At 33.7% G+C, this 20,642-nt stretch overlaps 3 protein-coding genes across 5 annotated transcripts; 1 reads left to right on the top strand and 2 right to left on the bottom strand.

Moving 5' to 3' along the window:
* Positions 1-666: 666 nt before the first annotated feature.
* On the bottom strand, positions 667-2,058 carry LOC112455750 (iron-sulfur cluster assembly 2 homolog, mitochondrial). The gene is made up of 3 exons (XM_025017888.1): positions 1,807-2,058; positions 1,305-1,526; positions 667-1,228 (listed from the first exon to the last, which is right to left on the bottom strand). Exons 1-3 carry the CDS (start codon positions 1,881-1,883, stop codon positions 1,051-1,053), a joined length of 477 nt encoding a protein of 158 aa, XP_024873656.1. The 5' UTR covers positions 1,884-2,058; the 3' UTR covers positions 667-1,050.
* Positions 2,059-2,522: 464 nt separating this feature from the next.
* On the top strand, positions 2,523-7,363 carry LOC112455748 (beclin 1-associated autophagy-related key regulator). The gene is made up of 9 exons (XM_025017884.1): positions 2,523-2,722; positions 2,946-3,051; positions 3,349-3,430; positions 3,518-3,755; positions 4,028-4,218; positions 4,294-4,450; positions 4,594-4,770; positions 4,858-4,996; positions 5,085-7,363. Exons 1-9 carry the CDS (start codon positions 2,523-2,525, stop codon positions 5,244-5,246), a joined length of 1,452 nt encoding a protein of 483 aa, XP_024873652.1. The 3' UTR covers positions 5,247-7,363.
* Positions 7,364-7,423: 60 nt separating this feature from the next.
* Positions 7,424-20,128, bottom strand: LOC112455749 (protein phosphatase 1B). Of its 3 annotated transcripts, XM_025017887.1 has the most exons (6): positions 19,743-20,128; positions 18,160-19,081; positions 17,858-17,975; positions 14,865-14,982; positions 14,241-14,295; positions 7,424-8,356 (listed from the first exon to the last, which is right to left on the bottom strand). In XM_025017887.1, exons 2-6 carry the CDS (start codon positions 18,970-18,972, stop codon positions 8,339-8,341), a joined length of 1,122 nt encoding a protein of 373 aa, XP_024873655.1. In that variant the 5' UTR covers positions 18,973-19,081; positions 19,743-20,128; the 3' UTR covers positions 7,424-8,338. The 3 variants fall into 3 exon arrangements, with proteins under 3 accessions (XP_024873655.1, XP_024873653.1, XP_024873654.1); XM_025017885.1 differs by lacking the exon at positions 7,424-8,356 and having other exon boundaries at positions 13,891-14,295; XM_025017886.1 differs by lacking the exon at positions 7,424-8,356 and having other exon boundaries at positions 13,891-14,295; positions 19,999-20,128.
* Positions 20,129-20,642: the final 514 nt, after the last annotated feature.

Here is a 20,642-nt window from a genome sequence, read left to right as displayed (position 1 = left end):
AAAAATTTGTCGTTTGTGTTTTAGAGCGAAGTTATGCACGTGCAGTTAGATACGAGCGAATCAAAGAGAGAGAAGTGCGAAGCGGCGCTATTAGAGACACTTTCCAATTATAACGGTATACAAAAAGAGAAAGAGGCGCAAGAGGTGAATTACAAGGTACAGCTCAATACTATGAGCGAACATCTTGCCAATATGAACGAGAAGCTTATCTTCCAAACGGAGGCGATACAACAACTGAGATTTGAACTAGCTAATAAGGTAAAGATGCACAGGGTATACGAGGAACAGTCACTTGTGAGAGCGTTTAATATCGAGGATGTAATTTCTTTCAGAATAGTAAAAAAGGAAAACAGAAGTGATCCAGGTCAGAATTGCAAAGAACAATCATTGACATTCCATTCAGTGGTATGTGGTTTAATCACGATCATAAATTTCTATTATGTACATAATATAGCTCATACCTGAAAACCACTGGTTTTGCATACTCACATCTTTAGCCTGAAAAGTGCTAAAGAGCTCTCTAACTCGATGTTACATTATTTATGAAATCAAAATAAAAATCTCTCATCGACAACGTTCTTTTCGTGGACGTTTACGTTATAAGTTTAACTCTTCTATGTTGCATATGTGCAACGATAATTCTTATTTGCTCATACTTATTTACAGTAATGTACCAACTCTTGGTACGGAATAAATTTTACCATCTAAATTCATTAATAAAGAGATGCATAAATCTTCTTTTGGTATCACTTATAAGACATTTAGTTAGACCGTTTATAATTAAAATGTAAACTGATACTACGATTGTAAATTATAAGCCGTTCTTTCTATATTAAAAGAGAATGTGTGTAAGAGACATGTACAGCTACTGTTTATAGTAGGTGTTGTGATAAAAATAATATATATTCGCGCCAAAGCAATTGTATGTATTGCTCTGCACGTATTAATTATAAATAAAGTATAATTAATCTTCGGTAAACAGTTTTGAAGTTTACATAAAATCACAAGCCAGCGCTCTTACTAGTCAACAGTCCGTACATCCATCGTTGTCTACTCTACTTTAATAGCGAAGCTAGCACCGCAGCTACATCCCTGTTCCGCTAAAGGATTGTTTGTTATTCTAAAGGCAGATCGTATCAATTCCGTATGGAACTCTATTGTCGATCCCTTCACGTATTCTAACGACGTCGAGTCTATTACTACCTTAGTGCCATCCTTCTGAAATATTCTGTAACACAAGAAACAAGGGGTTTCTATCGTTCGTACATCATTTGCAGAAAAACTATGCGTATCTGAACGCACACCTGTCGTCCTCCTGTACGTTTGGATCCAAGTCAAACTTGTACTGGAATCCAGAGCAACCACCGCCTTCCACGGTAATTCTCAGACACGCTCCATCGTCGGCTATTTCCTTTAAACGCCTCACGCAGCTGTCACTGATGATCAAATCATCTGTAGGCTTGACAGCAGTGTTCGTTGACACTCCTCGGGATGATGTAACCACGGATACATTGTACCATGGTGAGCTGGAAATAAATCAGGAATCTTTGTATTGATTATATTTTTATTTTTTTATAATGTTCCAATATTTTTTAATACAATTATATATTTTTTATTGAAATACTTAAAAAAAATATATATATATATATATTGAACTCTACACAAAATAATATGTATATGTATATTGCGAGATGTATGATTATACGTTTTCACGTTTTAAGATAATGTAATAAAATGTTATATATTACGTAACATGAACATGTGAGATTTAGCGTGCCAACGAGATAAAATTTAAATATTACTCACACCAACAATCGAGAGAAATACCGATTCGCCACAAAGTTTGAAGACAGGCCCCACATGACATGGGTTAACTTCGCCATGTTTCTCACACGGATGTCAGCTCACTATCAGCTGTCGAGTTCGTTCCAAATTTTGCCGCCAACTTTAAGCGTAATTTACAAATAATTGATAAACGGTCCACGCGATATTTTAGCACGAACCAATCGTAATGTAATGCCTCTGATGAACCATCATCTGATTGGTCAGGTCAGGTTAAAAAATAAATAAATTGCAATAAATTGTTCAGAAAATTTGAAGAAATAGTTTTAAAAAATTCAAACAGACCCTAATCTTGAGGATGTAAAAAATGACAGAACTTCCATAAATCCAGGATAAATCTGGAGAAAGAAAGCGACATTTTCCTCATCGAACGGCATTGGTCGGAAATCATCGCGTGACGTCAGGGCGAAAGACACACAGCTTTGGACTTTTTGGAGCAAACGACGGGACGAGGGGGTAGAGAAGAAGGGCGCGCGGCGCAGCGCAGCGCGGCGGCGCGAGTAAATAGTCGCGGATCAGCTGATGAGGCACAACACAAGAACACAACACAAGCCAGTCGGAGGAAGAGGAGGAGGGCCCGTCGTTTTCCCGCTGCCGTTGCCATTGCACTTGCCACCGTTGCCTGCTGCCTGCTGCTGCTGTTGCTGCTGCCGCTGTCGTCGCTGTCGCTGCTGTTGGTTATGGCGACGAGTAGCTCCGACGGCTCCTGCACCGCGCCCGCGGACTTCCAGCTCTCGTCCGAGCTCGAGGACGCGTCGAGTCGCCTGAGCATGAACCTGCTCAAGTGCCCGTTGTGCCATAACAGCCGTCGGATTTTTTATTGCCGCCAGTGCGTCCAGAATGGGGATTTTATACATTCGAACACCGTCTACTCCGAACGGTGCGTCTGATGTCACGTTTATCTTCTCTCTTACATTTTCCGCGAACGGAGCAGCTCGCTGGTTTTTTCTCTCTTTTTTTTCTTACATCTTTAAGATCCGACCGAGGCCATGGAGCGCGTTATTTCTGAGAATACGTTATAGCTGTCTAGTGAGGTTGCTCCGGAACTGCTCAACTCGCTCGAGCTGTGGTTGTGAGTTATAATTACCGATGATGTTATTTAGGTTCGCGGATAAGCAGATGCGGCTGGTACGGCTGAAGGCTGCTAGAGCCCAGCTGGAGGAGAAGTGCATGAAGGCTCTCGAGAGGCATAAGCAAAGGGATAAACTGGTACCTGTAGAAATAATAATTATCTTCCGTTTTATAAAGCTGTAATGATATCCATATGTAAAGAGACAATGGACGTTATTCTTTATAGATACACATTTATTTTAATACCTGAGCACGAAGAAGTTCCCTGCCAACAAGTCCGTCTTTTTAATGTAGTTAAATGAAAGCTGTTATACAGAAAATTATCACGTAATTTGAACAAATGCATGTAATCGTGCAATTAGCAAGTAAAATATTATCTTGGTCAACATGTTTACTGCAGTGATGCAACGTTTCATTTTGAATCTGTAATTTCAGATTTGTGATATAAATACGTGTAAAGAAAGAGTCAGACTACTTCAGTCTTTAGTAAATGAAACAAAGCAAAGTATCTTTAGAGGTAAGATTTAAAATCTGCAAGTGATAATATACTTGATCTATAGCTGTCTCTCTCCCATTAATTACTTAATATTTTTTTTACACGTAGGCCAGCAACGTTTGGATGTTTTGAAAGATGTTAATCATCAGTTGGGCTTTCGAGTGCCACGGCACGAGGACAGAATAGAGAAATTACATCGTTATGTTAATGGCTTGAAAGTAAAGCAGGAGAAACAGAAGGAAGCTGTGGACAGGAAAAGGGAGCAATTAAAGAAAGTTATCAGAACTGCCGCCAAGCAGTTGATTCAGTATATTTTTCCCTTATCTAAGGTCCAACCAAATAGAAGGTATTAGATTTTATCTCAAAAATCTTTCTCTTCAACCACACAGATATTCTAAATATAAAATGTATTGATTTTAATATTAGAATACACACACACACACACACACACACACACACACACACACAAATTTTAATTATAATACTTATTACTAATTCTTATATTATTACTCACTTATATTATTACATGCACAATGACATAGAATTGCTAAAAATGTCGATCTCGTAGATTGTTAATATATTATAGTTTGTTATTTATAGTTTGGATGTTATTTATAGTTTGTGCAACAGCGAGGACAGCGACAGTGCCACTTCGGATATCCTTACTAGCGCATTAGCAGATGCTTCAGGTACGTCATATGTACGGGGTAGGTGGATTAGCGAGAAAGAAAGTTCTTTGGAAATTCATCATTGTATAGTTGAACCAACGTTACCAGCGACAGGAGACTACAGCGCTTATTCTCTTTGGGGTAATTGTATTTATTCCTATATTGATTAACGATATTATACGTATTAATACGTAAGTATAATCGTGTTACATTTAGTTGCAGCAAATAAAGATGGAGTACCAGGTACGAACAAAGAAAATGCGATGCACAATCCAGCGTATAATATCAGTGCTGCTTTGACGTACGCTACACAATTGGTTAACGTTCTTGCCTATTATATTAATGTAAGACTACCATACAAAATTACTTGCGGGTATGTATCAAGAGTTATATATATGCTACGTGCAGATATATTCTTTATTTTTCTCTCCCTGTCTATTTTTATTAACTTTAGTTATTATAATGTATGAACAAAGCTGTTTGTAATATTTTCTTCATCCCGTTATGTTCTCTCAGAGAGTTTTGCGGAAATGAGTTGTCGGACCAAAAATTCGCTAGAAAAGTAGCAAGGCTAAATAGTAATGTATTACATTTGTGTCTTACGCAAAATACGAAAATAGAAGTTTTACATCCCATGCATACATTACAAAACCTGATGCATTTGCTCAATACTGAAATTAGTGATCTCGGAAGGTAATTCACAAGAATTTTACTGATTTTAATAAATAGAATCGAATTTGTAAAATTATGATAACCGTATCTGTGTACCGTATGTTATAGAATTGGACCAATGGAAGTTGATCCGTCTGTAATAGCACAACTTCACAATCAATTAGTTCCTGATTTGGAAAATAGCGATGATTCAGCTTCCGATGAAGAAGACCTGTGTTGGGGATGGGAGGCTGTAAGTCATACTTCTGTAAGTTATATACGCTTCTGTATAACGAATCTCGAGCAATGGAAACATGATTGACGGGTGCTTGTATTCATGGTGGTATATTATGTAGGTACCAAGTATCGCTTGTCCCGAAATGGCAGTACCTACTTCTGGTGCGATGATTAGTCAGCAATCTTCTAGTATGCAAGTGCATCAGAGCGTCGCTGGTGGCTTGGTAACAAGTGCGGCAGCCAGTATCGCTTCGATTTGGCGAGGTTGGACTAATAAATAACTTTTTCCTTTTGACCAATAAGTTTCTTTCGATATAGATATATTCACTGTATATTTCAAATTCTTCAAATCAAAGGACAGAAACTCCGAAGAAGTGCTTCGAAGTGAAAATGATATTTATATTATTATAATATTTGTATATCATAGGGGAAAACGGACGTGATTTGAAATCAACATGTAAATATGACTTTCTTAACTTACACGTGACATTCAAAGTAGTTCAAATACGCTGTGACAGATTCCGTTAGATCTGATATCTAACTTAGCTCGAATCTAAAGTAACTAGAGAAGGATTAATAAACTGGCTGTTTAATAAATTTACGGACATTTTATATTTCAATTGCACCACACGAAAATATTAGATTGTGATATATTAAAATGTATACTAATGGTCTACAAAACAAGATGTATGTTAATTAGCACAGAGATGTATACCGATATATAGAATTTGTTATGGTAGAACATATAAATATGCAATGACTGCCTTTTCTATGCTCATCGCTCATGCGATCATATATCCCTACAAGTAAGATATCCTTCCCTCTATTAAATATGTCATTAAATAATCATTAATATATTTTATATTGCCGGACTCATTTGATGCAGAATTAGTATTAGAATCTGTATAAAAGTCTTTGTGAACACATATCTTAAGATTGTAACTAATTTTTTGCTATTTTTTGGTTGGCGACAAGAATCTTCGATTGCAATAACATAATGCATTTGTTGCTAAATAATATTGAATAAATCAGTGTATTTATTCGATATGCTAAAATAAGTGCTGAAATATTTTGGTCAATTTTTGGTTGTGAAGAATACGTACATTACATTATTTATTATATGTGAGAGACTATTGTGTACATTGTATATTTTTTACCATAGAGTATAAAAATAAGATTTGTTAGACATTTTATACTTAATAGTATAAGGGAAAAGTATTGTAAAGTACATTACGTTAACTGATTTGATTATATTAAGTATATTAAGACGAGAGCATATTGATAAAAATAGTATTGTGGTCATTGTAGAATATATGATCATCCATAAGAAATTAGTAAACAGTTCTATAAAATAGATAGTTAACAATATGGTTTTCAAATTTTAATATTTAGTCCAGTCAATCTACAGTAATCCTATTTTATTTTTGTACAGTGCATTGAACTTCATATTTTTTAGAAATAGTAACTTATTCCTGGTCATCCGATGTCTTGAAGACCAGGGTGAAGATAGTTAATAATTTGTTGACAATTGTGAAGTCAACGTAAATGTAGACATAATATATTTCATAATTTATGATGAAAATGCTTTTTGTGAAACATTTATCATCAGACATTAAAATTTCTTATAAACCGAATATTTTTTTTAGACGCTATAAGAATAAAAACACGAGAAAAGATGTGGGTAGACAAATAGATACTTATTCATTACAATGCTGCATAATTTTCTTATGCACATATCCAATTTTCTGAATAATGTTACAGCGTTTTATAAACATATGACAGAGAGGAAAAAATTTTCACAAATTACAATATTGAAATGTTATCAAACATAAATCTACATATAATTTAGCACAATTGTATATCTTATTTAATAACATATATACATATATATATATATGTATGTATGTATATATGTTTATGTGTGTGTGTGTTGGTGTATGTGTGTGTGTGTATGTGTGTAATTATTTTGACATGGTTGCTGTTTGTAGTATTAAAACAGGCGTTACCAGTATATATTTTAAATTAGATAATATTTAAGTTGGAGTAGATAATGGCAAATTTGAATTATACAAAGCGCAACAATTTAAATCACATTTTTGGAAATGTACAATAAAATGTATGAAATAGCGTAAGTATTTCATATGTATGTGGGCGTGTGTGGATGGGCGAATATACAGTTTTTATCTTACCGTAAAATGGCTATGTTTTATCTGAACAAAGATGCATTGTGATACCTCGAATAAACTAGGATCTGTTTTTTTATTGTTATTGCTGTATATTTAAGTAATATCAATAAGAAAAATCGCATACTTTTTAAATATATCAATAACGGTATGCCCATACCATTTTAGATCTTTTGTATCATCTTCAATATTTTGGAATAAACATATAAAAATAATCTTTGTAGTGTTGTATTTATATATAAGTGAATGCATACCTTCTTATATATGTATATGTATATGCTACTGAACCAGTATAATAAATTAGCTAGTAGGCAGATCGAAGGAATAAGAGATGCCAGATAAATAAGTCTTGTATAATAGAAAAAGAAATACATAAATATTGGTTTCTATTTTCATATAAAAAGCAAAGAGGTTTATTTTATTTAGGGTCGAATAAAATTGCTTTAATTGCATAAGAAGTGCAATACAACCAAATATAATATAAAAAAATTAACTACGCCTTGAAGCCTGTTATGCATACAATTATACAGCAATATCAAGTGAAGAATACATCAATTTTCTACAGTTACATAATATACATTGTGTTTACATGTGAATTATGCTATGTTCATTTTTTTCATTAAAATAAACTAAATGTAATTTTACATGTATCAATCCAAAGAAATATATATATAAAATCCTAGAATAGCCTTTTTAACATTATGGGCAATATATTTGGGATTTCTAATTTAATAACCAAGAGTAATCTTATAATAATTTAACATTTTTACATAGTTATCAGTTACTTATGTAGCATAATTTTACTTCAAAGTTATGATTATCTCTGCTGAGGCTGATAAAATTTTATTACAACTAAACACATATCGTGAAGATGTTTCGTGTATAATTCGATGTATAAAAGGAGTAAAAAATGTATGTCTGAGATATATATATTAAAAGAGAATTTTCCCAATCTTTTTCCGTTTTACTCTTACAAGAGAAAATGCTTTGTACAATGTGTTCCTTTAACTACGCGTAAGTAACGACTTAAAAAAAAAACTGACATTATGCAATTACCACTCTGCACAGTCTCTGCTCATGTAGAGTACTCCATTATGACTCTTGATGATAGATATCTCATTTTCACCACTTTCGGATTGGCCAGTCTATTGCAATTTCGCATGTATGAAATCGTATACATATTGTATACATTAACTGCTCTGTGAATTCTGTAAGCACATCATTATATACTACTTTAATTTTTGCATACACATCTTTTTCTGGAGGTTTAATAGTCACATTATTTCGTTTCTTATGGACAGATATACCTTTGATTAAGTACTTTCAAAGATTGATTAAATATCTTCTAATTTGGCAAATTGTCATGTTATGAAAATTTTTGCACAATTTCTCGTAGATAAAAGTAATTGTGTACAATTTTATGTTAAATACGAAATATTTGTACACAACTTCTTTTATCTACAAGACATAAGACAATACAAGAATAATGATATTGATATCATGTTATCTATATCTATATTTAAGCTTCCTAATTTTTAGCTTCCAATTTGAAACTTGACTTTACAATTATTAATCTAATCTTGAACTTCATATTTATATTTTTACGCAATACAAATATATTTAATTAATAATTTCACAAAGTTTGTTATATTTGATATATTAACATGTATAAATCTAATAACAATACCACTCTATATAATATACTTAATATTCCAAATAAATAAATTCCATACTTACATGCATTGGAATATTATTAATGATGATTAGAAGATTATTATTAAAATTTCATTAATTTATCATTTTCAGATATTAAGAACATCACGATTCCATTCATTATATTATAAGTGTAACGCAACAACAATAAACTTCTAACTACAATCTTGTCAAGTGACTCCTTATCATGAAAATAATACTAAAAAAAAATAATAATAGGATATTTACCTGAAGAACCAAAATTCTATATGTTCTCTTTCTAAAAATTCTTAACATACTATTTTGCAGTTCTTCAAATAAATAAAATATCGCTTTCTCTTATAGGATAATAATATTAAGATAATACACATTTCAATCATGCAAAAAATACTAGATAATTATAAAGTGGTATTGTCTAAAGGTAAATATTAGAGTGTTAAACACAATTTTGTGAAAATATTTTACCAAGTATAGGATGTCGGATATTCATATCGATTATTAATAATAATTATTGATTCATAATTATTGATAATATCAATAGCATATTTCTAGGGAAAACGTATTTACTAACTAAAGAAGAACGTAATATTAATATAAAAAAAATCTACTCAAAATTTTTTATCGAAAAACCTACATATATACATATAAACTCGGATCACTCCATTCTTTACGTTCTTATTTTTGATAGAAGTAATAACTGATAACTTTATCGTATTTACTGCTGCTGTATCGTACGAAGGTTTTCTAATTAATCACAATAATACTACGGTGCAAAACACATAACTTTTTATTGTAAAAAAATAAGCTTCGCCGAATATTCAGGCAAACCTTATTTTTTCAGCGTAATCGTCTGTTTGTATAACAGACGATTATTACCACGTTTACCCTTTTCTGAACACTATAAACAAAACCATATTATTTGAAATGAAAATTAGAGCAGAATAATCCAAGTTCGTTGTAGGAGCAATGTAACAGCTAACGACACATTTTATATTTAGCAAATTGCTTGGAAATAGGTAAAGCGTCAGAAATCACATACGCTTATTAATGGCGAAAAACGAAAGACTTGTTCCCATCAAATCATTTTAATTATGCGTATTATGTACAATAAACATAGACAGGTATTGTACAATCATGTCGACGACTCTACACACGACAATAATAATATATCTAAAATAGTAGCGTCATACCGCATTTAAAACGCCAAAAATTTTGCAGTATACGACAGGCGCTTATTGTAAGATCTTAGCTTCCTTTTCTGTTTCCTTAACTCTGTCTGTATACTTCAAACGCCGCATAAAAATGTGTGTTAATTCTAATGTTTCCATCTTGAAAACAACAATATACATGATTTCTTTTATGATTTTCTCTTACAATTAAATTAGAAAAAAAAGATCAAGTAGAAGCTGTGATGTATCAAAATTTTAACAGCTGTTATTAAGCTTGGTCAGTGGGGATCTGTGTATCCCTGGCAGACTTGTGCTCTGGCTTAACAGAAAAATTAGGAAGGGCTGAAAAGACTTAACAAGAATAAAGAGTAATTTGTGATAGATTAGTGTTGAGGTACAAACGTTCATTCTTTCCAAATTCATCAAAAATTGAAATAAAATTAAACAAATGTTTGTTTAATGTAATTTCTTCCTACGGAAAAAACAATTGTACAAGATTTGATTCATCAGAAAAAAACATGACACTGATATTTAAAAGAAAGGATCTCTCAAGTGCCATAGATCATCTAGCATTCGTGAAGCACTGATTTAATAAGTGAATATTGCATGAAAGCTGTTTATTTAATGCTAATTTTTGTTTTTTAAGAAATTTAAAGAATTAAACATAATTAGGATCTAAAAAGATTGTAATAAGGATACATATACGACATTACAACAATTCCCCAATAATAAAATTAGTGATTGCAAATTTTCTATAATCCTATAATTAATATTGTGAATAACATTTAAAACAATTAAAAGATCACAAAAAGAAATAAATGCAGTATAATAGTTATCTCTTCACTACAATTATGCAAATTGAACTTAACTGATACATAATTTTACATAACATAATATTAATAAAATACTACTTTTTTTGTTTTCCTGAAAGCATATATTTTACATAGCATAATTTTTTTGTCTTAACATTCGGTTCTGATGTAGAATACACACAAATATTGAAATATTAAAAAAGAATGCAAATATTGAAATGTTTGAAAAACATTGCTCTTTCATATAATTGCTTCTCTTTCAAATTTTATGAAATGTTCGAATTAATAATGTGAATTATATTCAATATACAGAATAGGACTATATGTTAAAAAAAGTCATTACATAAATTTACTACAGAAAGATCCATCCACATGTTAAAATTCGAACTCAAATTTTTATGAAATAAGTGACATGCATTAACAATAAATGATCAGTAGTGTTTGTAAATTATTATCAAATTAAGATTATGTGTTATGCCACCAAATATTTAATTTTTCATTAAAAAGCATGTCTCTACAGTTATATAGATTGTTTGCAACGAGGTGAAAACACATACCATTAATATGGGCGTTATATCATTGTCACTAGATGAGGCACGAAAGCTTAGTAAAAGGATATTCAGCTCTATCAAACTATCTTTATAAATTCGTAGTCTAGATACACTCTCTATATAATGTTTCTAACCAGACTTCAATCACTTCAGAAAATTATAAAGCTTCACGTATATCTGTAATATGTTTATTCTGCAATTCACAATCTTGTGAAAATCTAATACTTCGTGTAGTTTTTGTTAATAAAATTAAGAAATGATATTAGTGATTAATAGATCGCGAAAATTCATGAAGTTTTCATGGTGAGCCATTCTTGCTCGGACGATCCAAGATTATTTCTTAACTAATAATAGTGGAAGGAAGGTCTTGCTCAGATTCTGTGAAAATGATTATATATTATTGAATCACCTCCATGCACATCTTAGCATTGTCCATCTGAGACGGACATCATCGCGGAATGTCATGAACTTTCGCGTCCTATTGATTAAATTTGAAAGAAAAAGTTTGAAGTACCAGCGAAATATATTTATAGTATCTTCACATTTCCATTTAATGAGACATCGTTAGTAAAAATAGAAGGTTAATCCGTTCTCTGTATAAGATTTATATATTTTTATTTCTACTATATTACTTAAAAAAAAATGGGTAATAGATTGCGTGTTAACTTTGTTAATTTCGGGACATTCCTTTTTATAACCAGAAACGGTAATTATACTTTGGTACATGTATACTCCATCGCGTATGCACGAGGATGGCCTTGATATATAGTTTCCACTTTTGCCCTAAAAGATGCGTTTTTATATGCGTGGAAAATGATTACAAAAGTTAAAGATAAATGAGTTAATGCTTGATATGCGTTATTCCATTATTCATAAAGCTGATTTATGTATTTATATATGTATTGGTGGTAAATGTTTTATTCTAACATTGTTGATTAAATTGCATACAATATGTTTGAATTGCATATTTAATAATATATTTACCCTATCTCCAAATATACATTAAATACAACAGTTTAATCTATTATGATTGGGTAGACAAATATAAAGTCGAATATAAAATTTATGAAATAACATTATGGGAAACTAAACTCAAGGCCTCCTTGTTAAGTGTGTTATAAGTGTATTCTCATCTTTAAAATTACTTGACGAAAATATCGGTACACTGTTTCTTAGATAACTCTTCTGTGTGTATATATACAGGACTGATAATTTTAAAACTAAACAATCAGTTTTCTTCCTACTCTTCTCCTGTAAAAAGTTTCTGTGTTTATGAAGTACATTGGACTGATAATTCCATAAACATCGAAAACTAATTATAAATGAAGAGTAGGAAATACCGATCGAAGAAGATATATATATATTCTGAGCGCTAATTTTTCCTAGATCTACAAAAATATATAATTGTATATCGCAATATTATGCATTTTTTTATCAACATGGCAAGAGGGTATGACAGAAATTTTCTACTGAATTCTTATTGAGTTCCATGAAAATCTCGCTTCATAATGTATCACGTATGTATTGTAATACAGAAATTTTTTTACAGTTTTGAGGAAAATACATTCTTGATAAAAGTAACGTTAAATCCTGTTCGCGTGTAAAAGAGCCATACAAGCGGTATAAAATGTATACTCTGTTGTGCAAATTTCACAGTAATTAAATATTTAAAAACATCATTTTTTTTAAGTATCTCCAAATAAATGCGTACATAATAACATATTATGCTCTCTACATTTTTTTTACATATTTATATTAAAACTTACACCTTGATTAGTTTTTATATTATCTAGTTTTTTCCATTTTTATTCCAGCTTGTATATCTAATTTTTAGTGTAACATCTGTTTAACCCTCTGCTTATATAATAACTGTAATATAAACATTTTTTTCTTCCCTGAATGAAAAAGAAATTTATAAAATCCAACAATAGTGATAATTATAAAAAATAATTCAATGGTGACAAAAATCCATAAATTAATTGGGATTACTTGTAAACCATGTAACACAATCTGCTTTACATTTTCTCCTGAAATATGCCATCAATTGTAAAAATGTTTTCTTATATCTGCATATAAAGCATTTCATTTGTTCGACTTTCTCATATTCTAAGTAAAATATTGTTCAAAATAATAGGAGTGCGTGTTAAAATTAAAAATAAAAGTAAATATTTTTAATTATCCTTAGTCCCTTTGTAATTGATATTTCACTTGTACTATTATTCCATTTAAAATTATTAACTGGCTTAATCTGCAAATTAATAATTTGCACAAAATAGTGGAACTTAGTTAAGTAAATATGTTCATTATCGATACAGCGCTTAAGTTTCAGCCATATTTCTAAAATAAATCTTGTGATATTTTAAGAGTAATATATTCCTTAGATAGATTCATAATCCCGGATAATGTTTCAATGGTTGTTGCGATTACTAAAGTTACGATGGATAAGAAAACTTTTGCATAGCTTGAGTTTTTAAACAAATAGTATAGATAGATGAATAGAAACACTTACAAAAGTACGTAATATTTAATTAATTTATACTGCATAATATTTAATTAATTTACGCACTAATTTACGTTGTGCCAATCGTGGGTCACTTTGTAGAAGTCTACTAATTATATGCTTTACGAGACTTACGAAACTTAGTTCTGTCAAGACTCACCAGTTTATAGTACAACATCGTAATTTTTCTTTAACACTGATAGGATTTCCTTACATTAGGGATTACTATTCAAATAAATGTTTCCACGGTAAATCTGCATCTTTATATGAATATGGAACATGTCTTATTATTATATAATTGTACATTTGATGCAGTTTAGAAAACGATCGAGGGTTAGTTATGTCAAAGGGATGTATCCAACACTTACAGAATGCGCTTTGCTGGGACACATTTCTCGAAACATTTTCTCGATGAAAGGTTGCCTGAAAGGAAAAGATAAATATGGTCATTGTACATTATGAAATCTCCGAGAGAGCAAGTACATTCAGGTGCATTTGGAGAAGGTCAAGTATAAAATTATTGGGCTCTCACGACAGATCTAATTATATTCTGGAATCTAGCCAAATTCAAAATTGGTAGAAGACTGTCGATTCGGTTGTATTTGGTAGTAGCAACGTTAACATTACCGTGAACTCACCACGGAGATAGTAAAAAGTTTATTCTCAGTTTTTATTGACAAATATAACTAAATGTGCTAAATATATTCTAAAATATCTTCTTCAAACCAATTATGTATGTGTATATATATTTATGTGTGTGTGTACATGTTACGTAAGTATGATTCATCTTTTTCATATCAAAATTATGTAATATTCAGCTGTACAGAAACTAACCCCTTTAACAATGACTGCCAGTAAAACAAAAAATATTTAAAATTTAAAAAAAACTTGTTACTAAGAATTTTTATATAAGTATTTAACAGTGTGACTATATATATATATATATATATATATGATTTCTAAAAATTGTATTTTGATATTACTAAACTTACTTTGCGTGAAGACCACCACCAGGAGGCAGGTAAGGAAAATCTTGGTCGCTTCCTCTAAGAAGTTCAAGCATTTTTAGGTAGTCAAATTCACTCTTATCCTCCTCTTGGGCGATTATTTCTACAAATACAGAAGAAAAATATTAAGGTAACTCATATCTATTATTAGAAAGTTATATTAAATTTTCATTTATAAATAATATAGTAACTAATTATGTGTTTTTCTTAGATTATGTGTGCAATTCTAAATGCAACTATCAAAACATATGCATAATGAAAAGTGCTTAATATGACTCAATATTTAGAATTCAAATTTTACATAAATGTAATGATAGCGATTATTTGCTTTTTAGAACCACTGTCATTTTACGCATTCATGTGTAATTATATATAAGTGTATATTTCCATATATATTCCTCTCTATTAACAATAAATAATTTTAAAATAAGAATAAAAATCTGATAATCTGCTTGGAAAAATATAAACTATGCTTGTACATGTCAATTTATAATGATACCAATAATACAATGATTTTTTTCACATGCGGTTTGTCAAGATGCTTGCAGGAATATTATTAGCAAATGTAAAATAATTAGCAAATATCGAAACACACACGCACGCACATACAATACAATTGTGTACATGCATCTACTTAGGACTGGAAGAGTAGATTGTACATTACATTTCTTATGGAAACATACTCTTGTCTTAAGTAGATACATTTTAGTCGAGCTTTCAACATATGATTGTCCACCTCTGGAATTGTATATCCTTCGGATATTAGTTTATGGGAAAAAAAAGAAAATAAAATCTGTTGCAATGTTCCTCCATAAGAAATGCATTGCTATTTAAGTTGATATCGAAAATATATAATAGACAATGTTAGAGTCTCGTAAGAAAATTTGCACCTACCTTATGTTTAGATGAACTTTAAGAGGAACAAACATAAACAAGAGGAACAACTTTCTTTCATATATATATAGTTTCTACTTAGAGATTTAGCTTTAGGTTAATTTATCAACTCCAAGGGTGGAACACATCTTTCAGCAACAATTTCGCAAAATATTTATTGATAACTTCTGTCATTACATGACGAAATAATATGTACTAATTTCATAATACTAGACTAATTTCTCTTTCTTTCTCTCCCTCTCCCTCTCTCTCTCTCTCTCTTTAAGAGAATGATATGAAACACATTGATTTAATTTGGTCATAAATAGGGCGCAGATGTTTGTGAGTTTTCACGATGAGCCTTTCCAGATGGACGGTGCCGAGATGTTGGAGTACAATCCATATGTAAATTTTCTTTCGATTAATTTAATAAAATCGTTCTTGTATTCTAATATTGCCGGGAAAACAGAAAAACAAACTCATTTTCGACCGAATAAGATGACTCATTATGAAATTTCAAACCTTTATGCCCTTTTTATGCTTAATAAATATAGCATTAATGCAACATTTTTAATAAATCATATATAGAGTTGGCTAAAATTACTATAAAATATTTTTCTCATGGAATAATATTATAAATATATATATATATACTTTTCTTATATATGGGTTATTTTTATAATATTTTTGTATTACTATACATTAAGATTGTACTCGTATCTTTAAAGCTTTGTAACTTACGCACTTTTATAACAATATTAATATTTAGGAAACAATCATGATTGTATTACAATATAATTTAATACTCTTAATAACAGCCCTCTCATAGCACAAGTTAGTATCTTTGAGATATGTGTTACATTAGTCGGGTATACACAGTTTTAACGTGAGATCTGAGGAAATACAGATATATTTCAGCACATGAATTATTGCATCTGTTTTCACGTACCATATACATATATACTAAATTTAATTTCATAAGAAAATCGGTGAGCTTTGTATCGAGCTCATAGAGAATTTTGGAAAATATAACAGATGCAATGTGAATAAAATTCATTGAAGTGAAACAAATATGCGCTTTTGCACACACAGGACGATATGAGACATCAACAGTTTATAAATGTTTTCTCATGTGACAGATATATCATACGAGACATCAACTTTATTAACCACAAAGTGCAACGTTAAAAAATGGGAAATCACACATTCGTGGTTATTATTACACATAATTTGTACAATAGATTGTGCAAGCTTTGGCATTTACATTTGGTTTTCAAATCACAATTAAAGTTAATGTAAATATTTTAAAGAGTTTTTAAGTTGTTATTTTATTACTGTACGCACATTAAAACACTGGAAAACGTTTTTTTATCACTTTTGTAAAAGATTGCTTTGTGTGTAATGGACTAGTTATATCTTGTGGCACACAGTGATATGTAGATTGCAAATATAAGATTATTCTGAAAATAAAACTCTTGATCTCGGACTAGATTAGATTACATCTATGCGACATTGAAAATATTGCTGTTTTGAATTTTATATATCTATAAATTTTTAGAATATAGATACACATCACCTCTAATAACACAATAATAAATCAACGTTTGTCAACGACAACATTGTTCTAACAATATTATAATACTATTATTTTCTCTATCAAACTTTTAATTGCTTAATGCACACCACTTGTAACCGTATGCAAACAGTTGCAAGCTAATATACTGAAGTCATTCATCCTATTATTATGATTGGTCTCTTTCTATTCTTTTTTTTTCCCACTAAGCTGCAGTATATGCAGCGTTGTAAATATCTAAGAATAAAAGAATTTATATTGCTAAAAATAGATTTTTCATATAACAACTTTCATAGTAATATTTTTATGGAGAATATATTTTTATATGCTTTGACACTAATCAAATTCTTCACAATTGTGCAAATTTCTATTAAATATGGATTAGGAAGAATCTCTCATCTTACATCTATTTTATATCAACACAAACATTAATTTACTATGTCATTTTCGTGATGTAAGTGGCATCGTGATCTTGAATTAATGCAACAACATAAAGAATATAATGAATTAAAATATGGAAAAGTTAAAGAACCTTTAATTTTCCTTGCAATTGCCATTTCCAGCACAGCCTCCTGCGTCTGAGCTTCAGAATTTGGTTTTGGTGCAGCCGGAAACGTTACCAGAACTATACTCATATTATCTCTGCTACCCTGTAATAAAATTTTAGATTGATCTGTGAGTGCATCCTTGTAAAATAAAAATATATCAATTATCATTATCAAAAGTCTTTTGCAGTTATTCCATACAACTATAGTCAAGGTACTTTTTACACAAAAATACAGATGATACATGTCTAACGTAAAAAAAATATACATATATAATACAATGAAATACCTTATAAAGACAAGTGTCTACAACCAGATTGGTAACTGCTTCTAAATCATCAGTTAGCTGCAGCCTTGAACGTATAAAATTACATAAATCTTCGTTGTTCATTACATCCCAAATGCCATCACATGCTAAAACTAGAAACTCGTCGTGTTCATCGTCCCTGTCTAGCACGAATATTTCTGGTTCCGGCGACACTAACTGCTCACAGGGGCCTCGATCTTTCAGATTTTTGTACTCGTAATCACCCAATGCCCGGGAAACCGCCAGAGATCCGTTAACTCTTTGGATCATTACGCTACCGCCCGCGTTCTGAATTCTCTCCTTCTCGGCGGGTAAGACGGGCTTGTGATCCCGCGTCGAGAAGACTGGAAGTCCAGCCCTGCAGAGTACCGCCCGAGAGTCGCCGCAGTTGGCGATATAAATATTTTTGGGTGATATAAATGCACACACCGCCGTGGAGCCGGACTTGTCTGTGCCGGCGCTCATCTCGGGCAAATCTCTCATCTCGTCGTCGAGTCTGAGGAATCCGGAGTGGATCCCTTTGATAACATCCTCGGCCTTAAACTCCTGCGTCTGCATTATACATTCTAATAAGTGTTCCGCACTGTGCGCCGATACCAGCGCACCCGCATGCCCGTCAAACACCGCGAAGTAGCTCCAATCCGAGAGGCCACCCTCCAAGCAGGGAATGGCTCGGTGAGCGTCTTCCATCTCCATTCGCCAGCCCTGCATGCTGGCGACGCCGTACCGCAAACCGTTGCCCGTGCCATGCTCGTTGCACTTCTCTGTCTTCGGAGTATCCAAAAACGCTCCCATATTACTCGTCGAATATTTATTGTACCAGCTGATTAATTTGTTCCTCGCTCTATTATTTGATTAGCATCATTCCTACCGATCCGCAAAATGCCACTTGTCTCACTCTTACCTAAAATCAAAAGCCTTACTATATTACAACAGAATTTTTCGCTCCGCACTATTGTTTCGTCAATGTTGGCCAATGTTGAAGCGAACGGATTCTACGAGATGGAATTTGAACGCCAATCGTTTGACACGGTGACGACAGGGCGTCGATAACGCGGGTCGAGCCGGTCGAGCAAGCTACTTGTCGTACGCGAGGGTTCAAATGACAAAGGCCGAGGTGAGGACGAACGACGTTACGGGAACGTCAACGACGCGACTGGAGCCCGCGTATCGAGCGGCGTTTTGGCAGCGCGCGCGTTATCGCCCGGCGCGAGTAAATCCATCGCTTACGCCACGCGTGGCCGCGCGCGAAGGAGCGATATATGCCGTTGAGTATTCTCGTCATTAACAGTGTTCTTTCTGCGTGATATCGTCCCGCGCGGCGGATAACGCGACGGATAACGCGAGCGAACGGCGATGGCCCCGCGCGCTCCCGTTGCCCGACGACGACGACGACGACGACGACGACGACGGCGACGGCGACGACGCGCGCGCGAGGAACCTCTTATTTGGCAGCGGCGAATTTTCGCGACTAAAATAGTTTGCTCGCTCGCTCACACGCATGCACGCGCGCACGCACGGCTCCTGCTCGCGCGGCTGCCGAGCGTACGAAGCGGAGAACTTACGTCGGCGGACCGTGACCAAGGATCATCGTCGTTTCAGGTACTAAACGGGAAGCGTGCTCCGACAAACTGCCGTCGGCCGTCGCTGTCGCCGCTGCTGCTAGCCGCCGTCGCCGTCGCCGTCGTCACCGTCGCTCCCGCCGCCGCCGCCGCCGCCGCTGCCACTGCGTGGTATATCGCAGCGTATTCGCGGAGTTAATGCGCTCGCATCGTATTTTCGTGGGGCCGCGCGCGAACTTATCACCGTTGCACCACGTACTCGTTACTTCTCGCTCGCTGGCTGCTGCGCCTGGCTGGCTCGCTGCCTGGCTCGTGCCGTCGCCGTCGTTGCTCGTGCCTGCACACACAGAAACAACGAAATCGACTCCTCGCATGAATGGCGGATACACACGGCGGTTCGGCGGGACGCGCGTGCGCCGGTTTATTAATAGCGGCCCGCGCGCCGTCGTCACCGCCGGCCAATCGGCGCCGCGCGATTTCCGTTCGCACCCGCCCGATATCGCGTTTTATAGGATCATCGCGCGAGGTAAAATTAACTCGCTCTCCTTCCTCTCCCCCTCGCGCTCGCTCTCTCTCTCTCTCCTTCCTTTTGTTTCTCTCTCTTCCTCTCTCTCTCTCTCTCGCACGCGCGCGCGCGAGGCACTGGAATTAACTCCGGCGAGGTGTCGCGCGAAACGAGCGTTACGAGCGCGATTTCGCGGCCGATAGATCTCGCGCAGTCACCGATAATTACTTGCGACGTTAATTGGCCGGTCGCGTCACGCGACCGACTCGTATACCCCCGCGTGATCAATTCGGCGGATCGCGCGTTTCCCCCGTTCGCACCGTCCCGTTCCCCCGTCCCCGGAGTATTATTTGTATATCCCAGGATCGGTTTATTGATCGGCTTAATAGCCGATGGGA

This window comes from Temnothorax curvispinosus, unplaced genomic scaffold (assembly GCF_003070985.1).
Source record: "Temnothorax curvispinosus isolate PA1 unplaced genomic scaffold, ASM307098v1 QBEX01006326.1, whole genome shotgun sequence".
Lineage (NCBI taxonomy): Eukaryota > Metazoa > Arthropoda > Insecta > Hymenoptera > Formicidae > Temnothorax > Temnothorax curvispinosus.
Note: the sequence above shows the minus strand (reverse complement) of the source record. Positions and strands in the feature narration are given on the sequence as shown.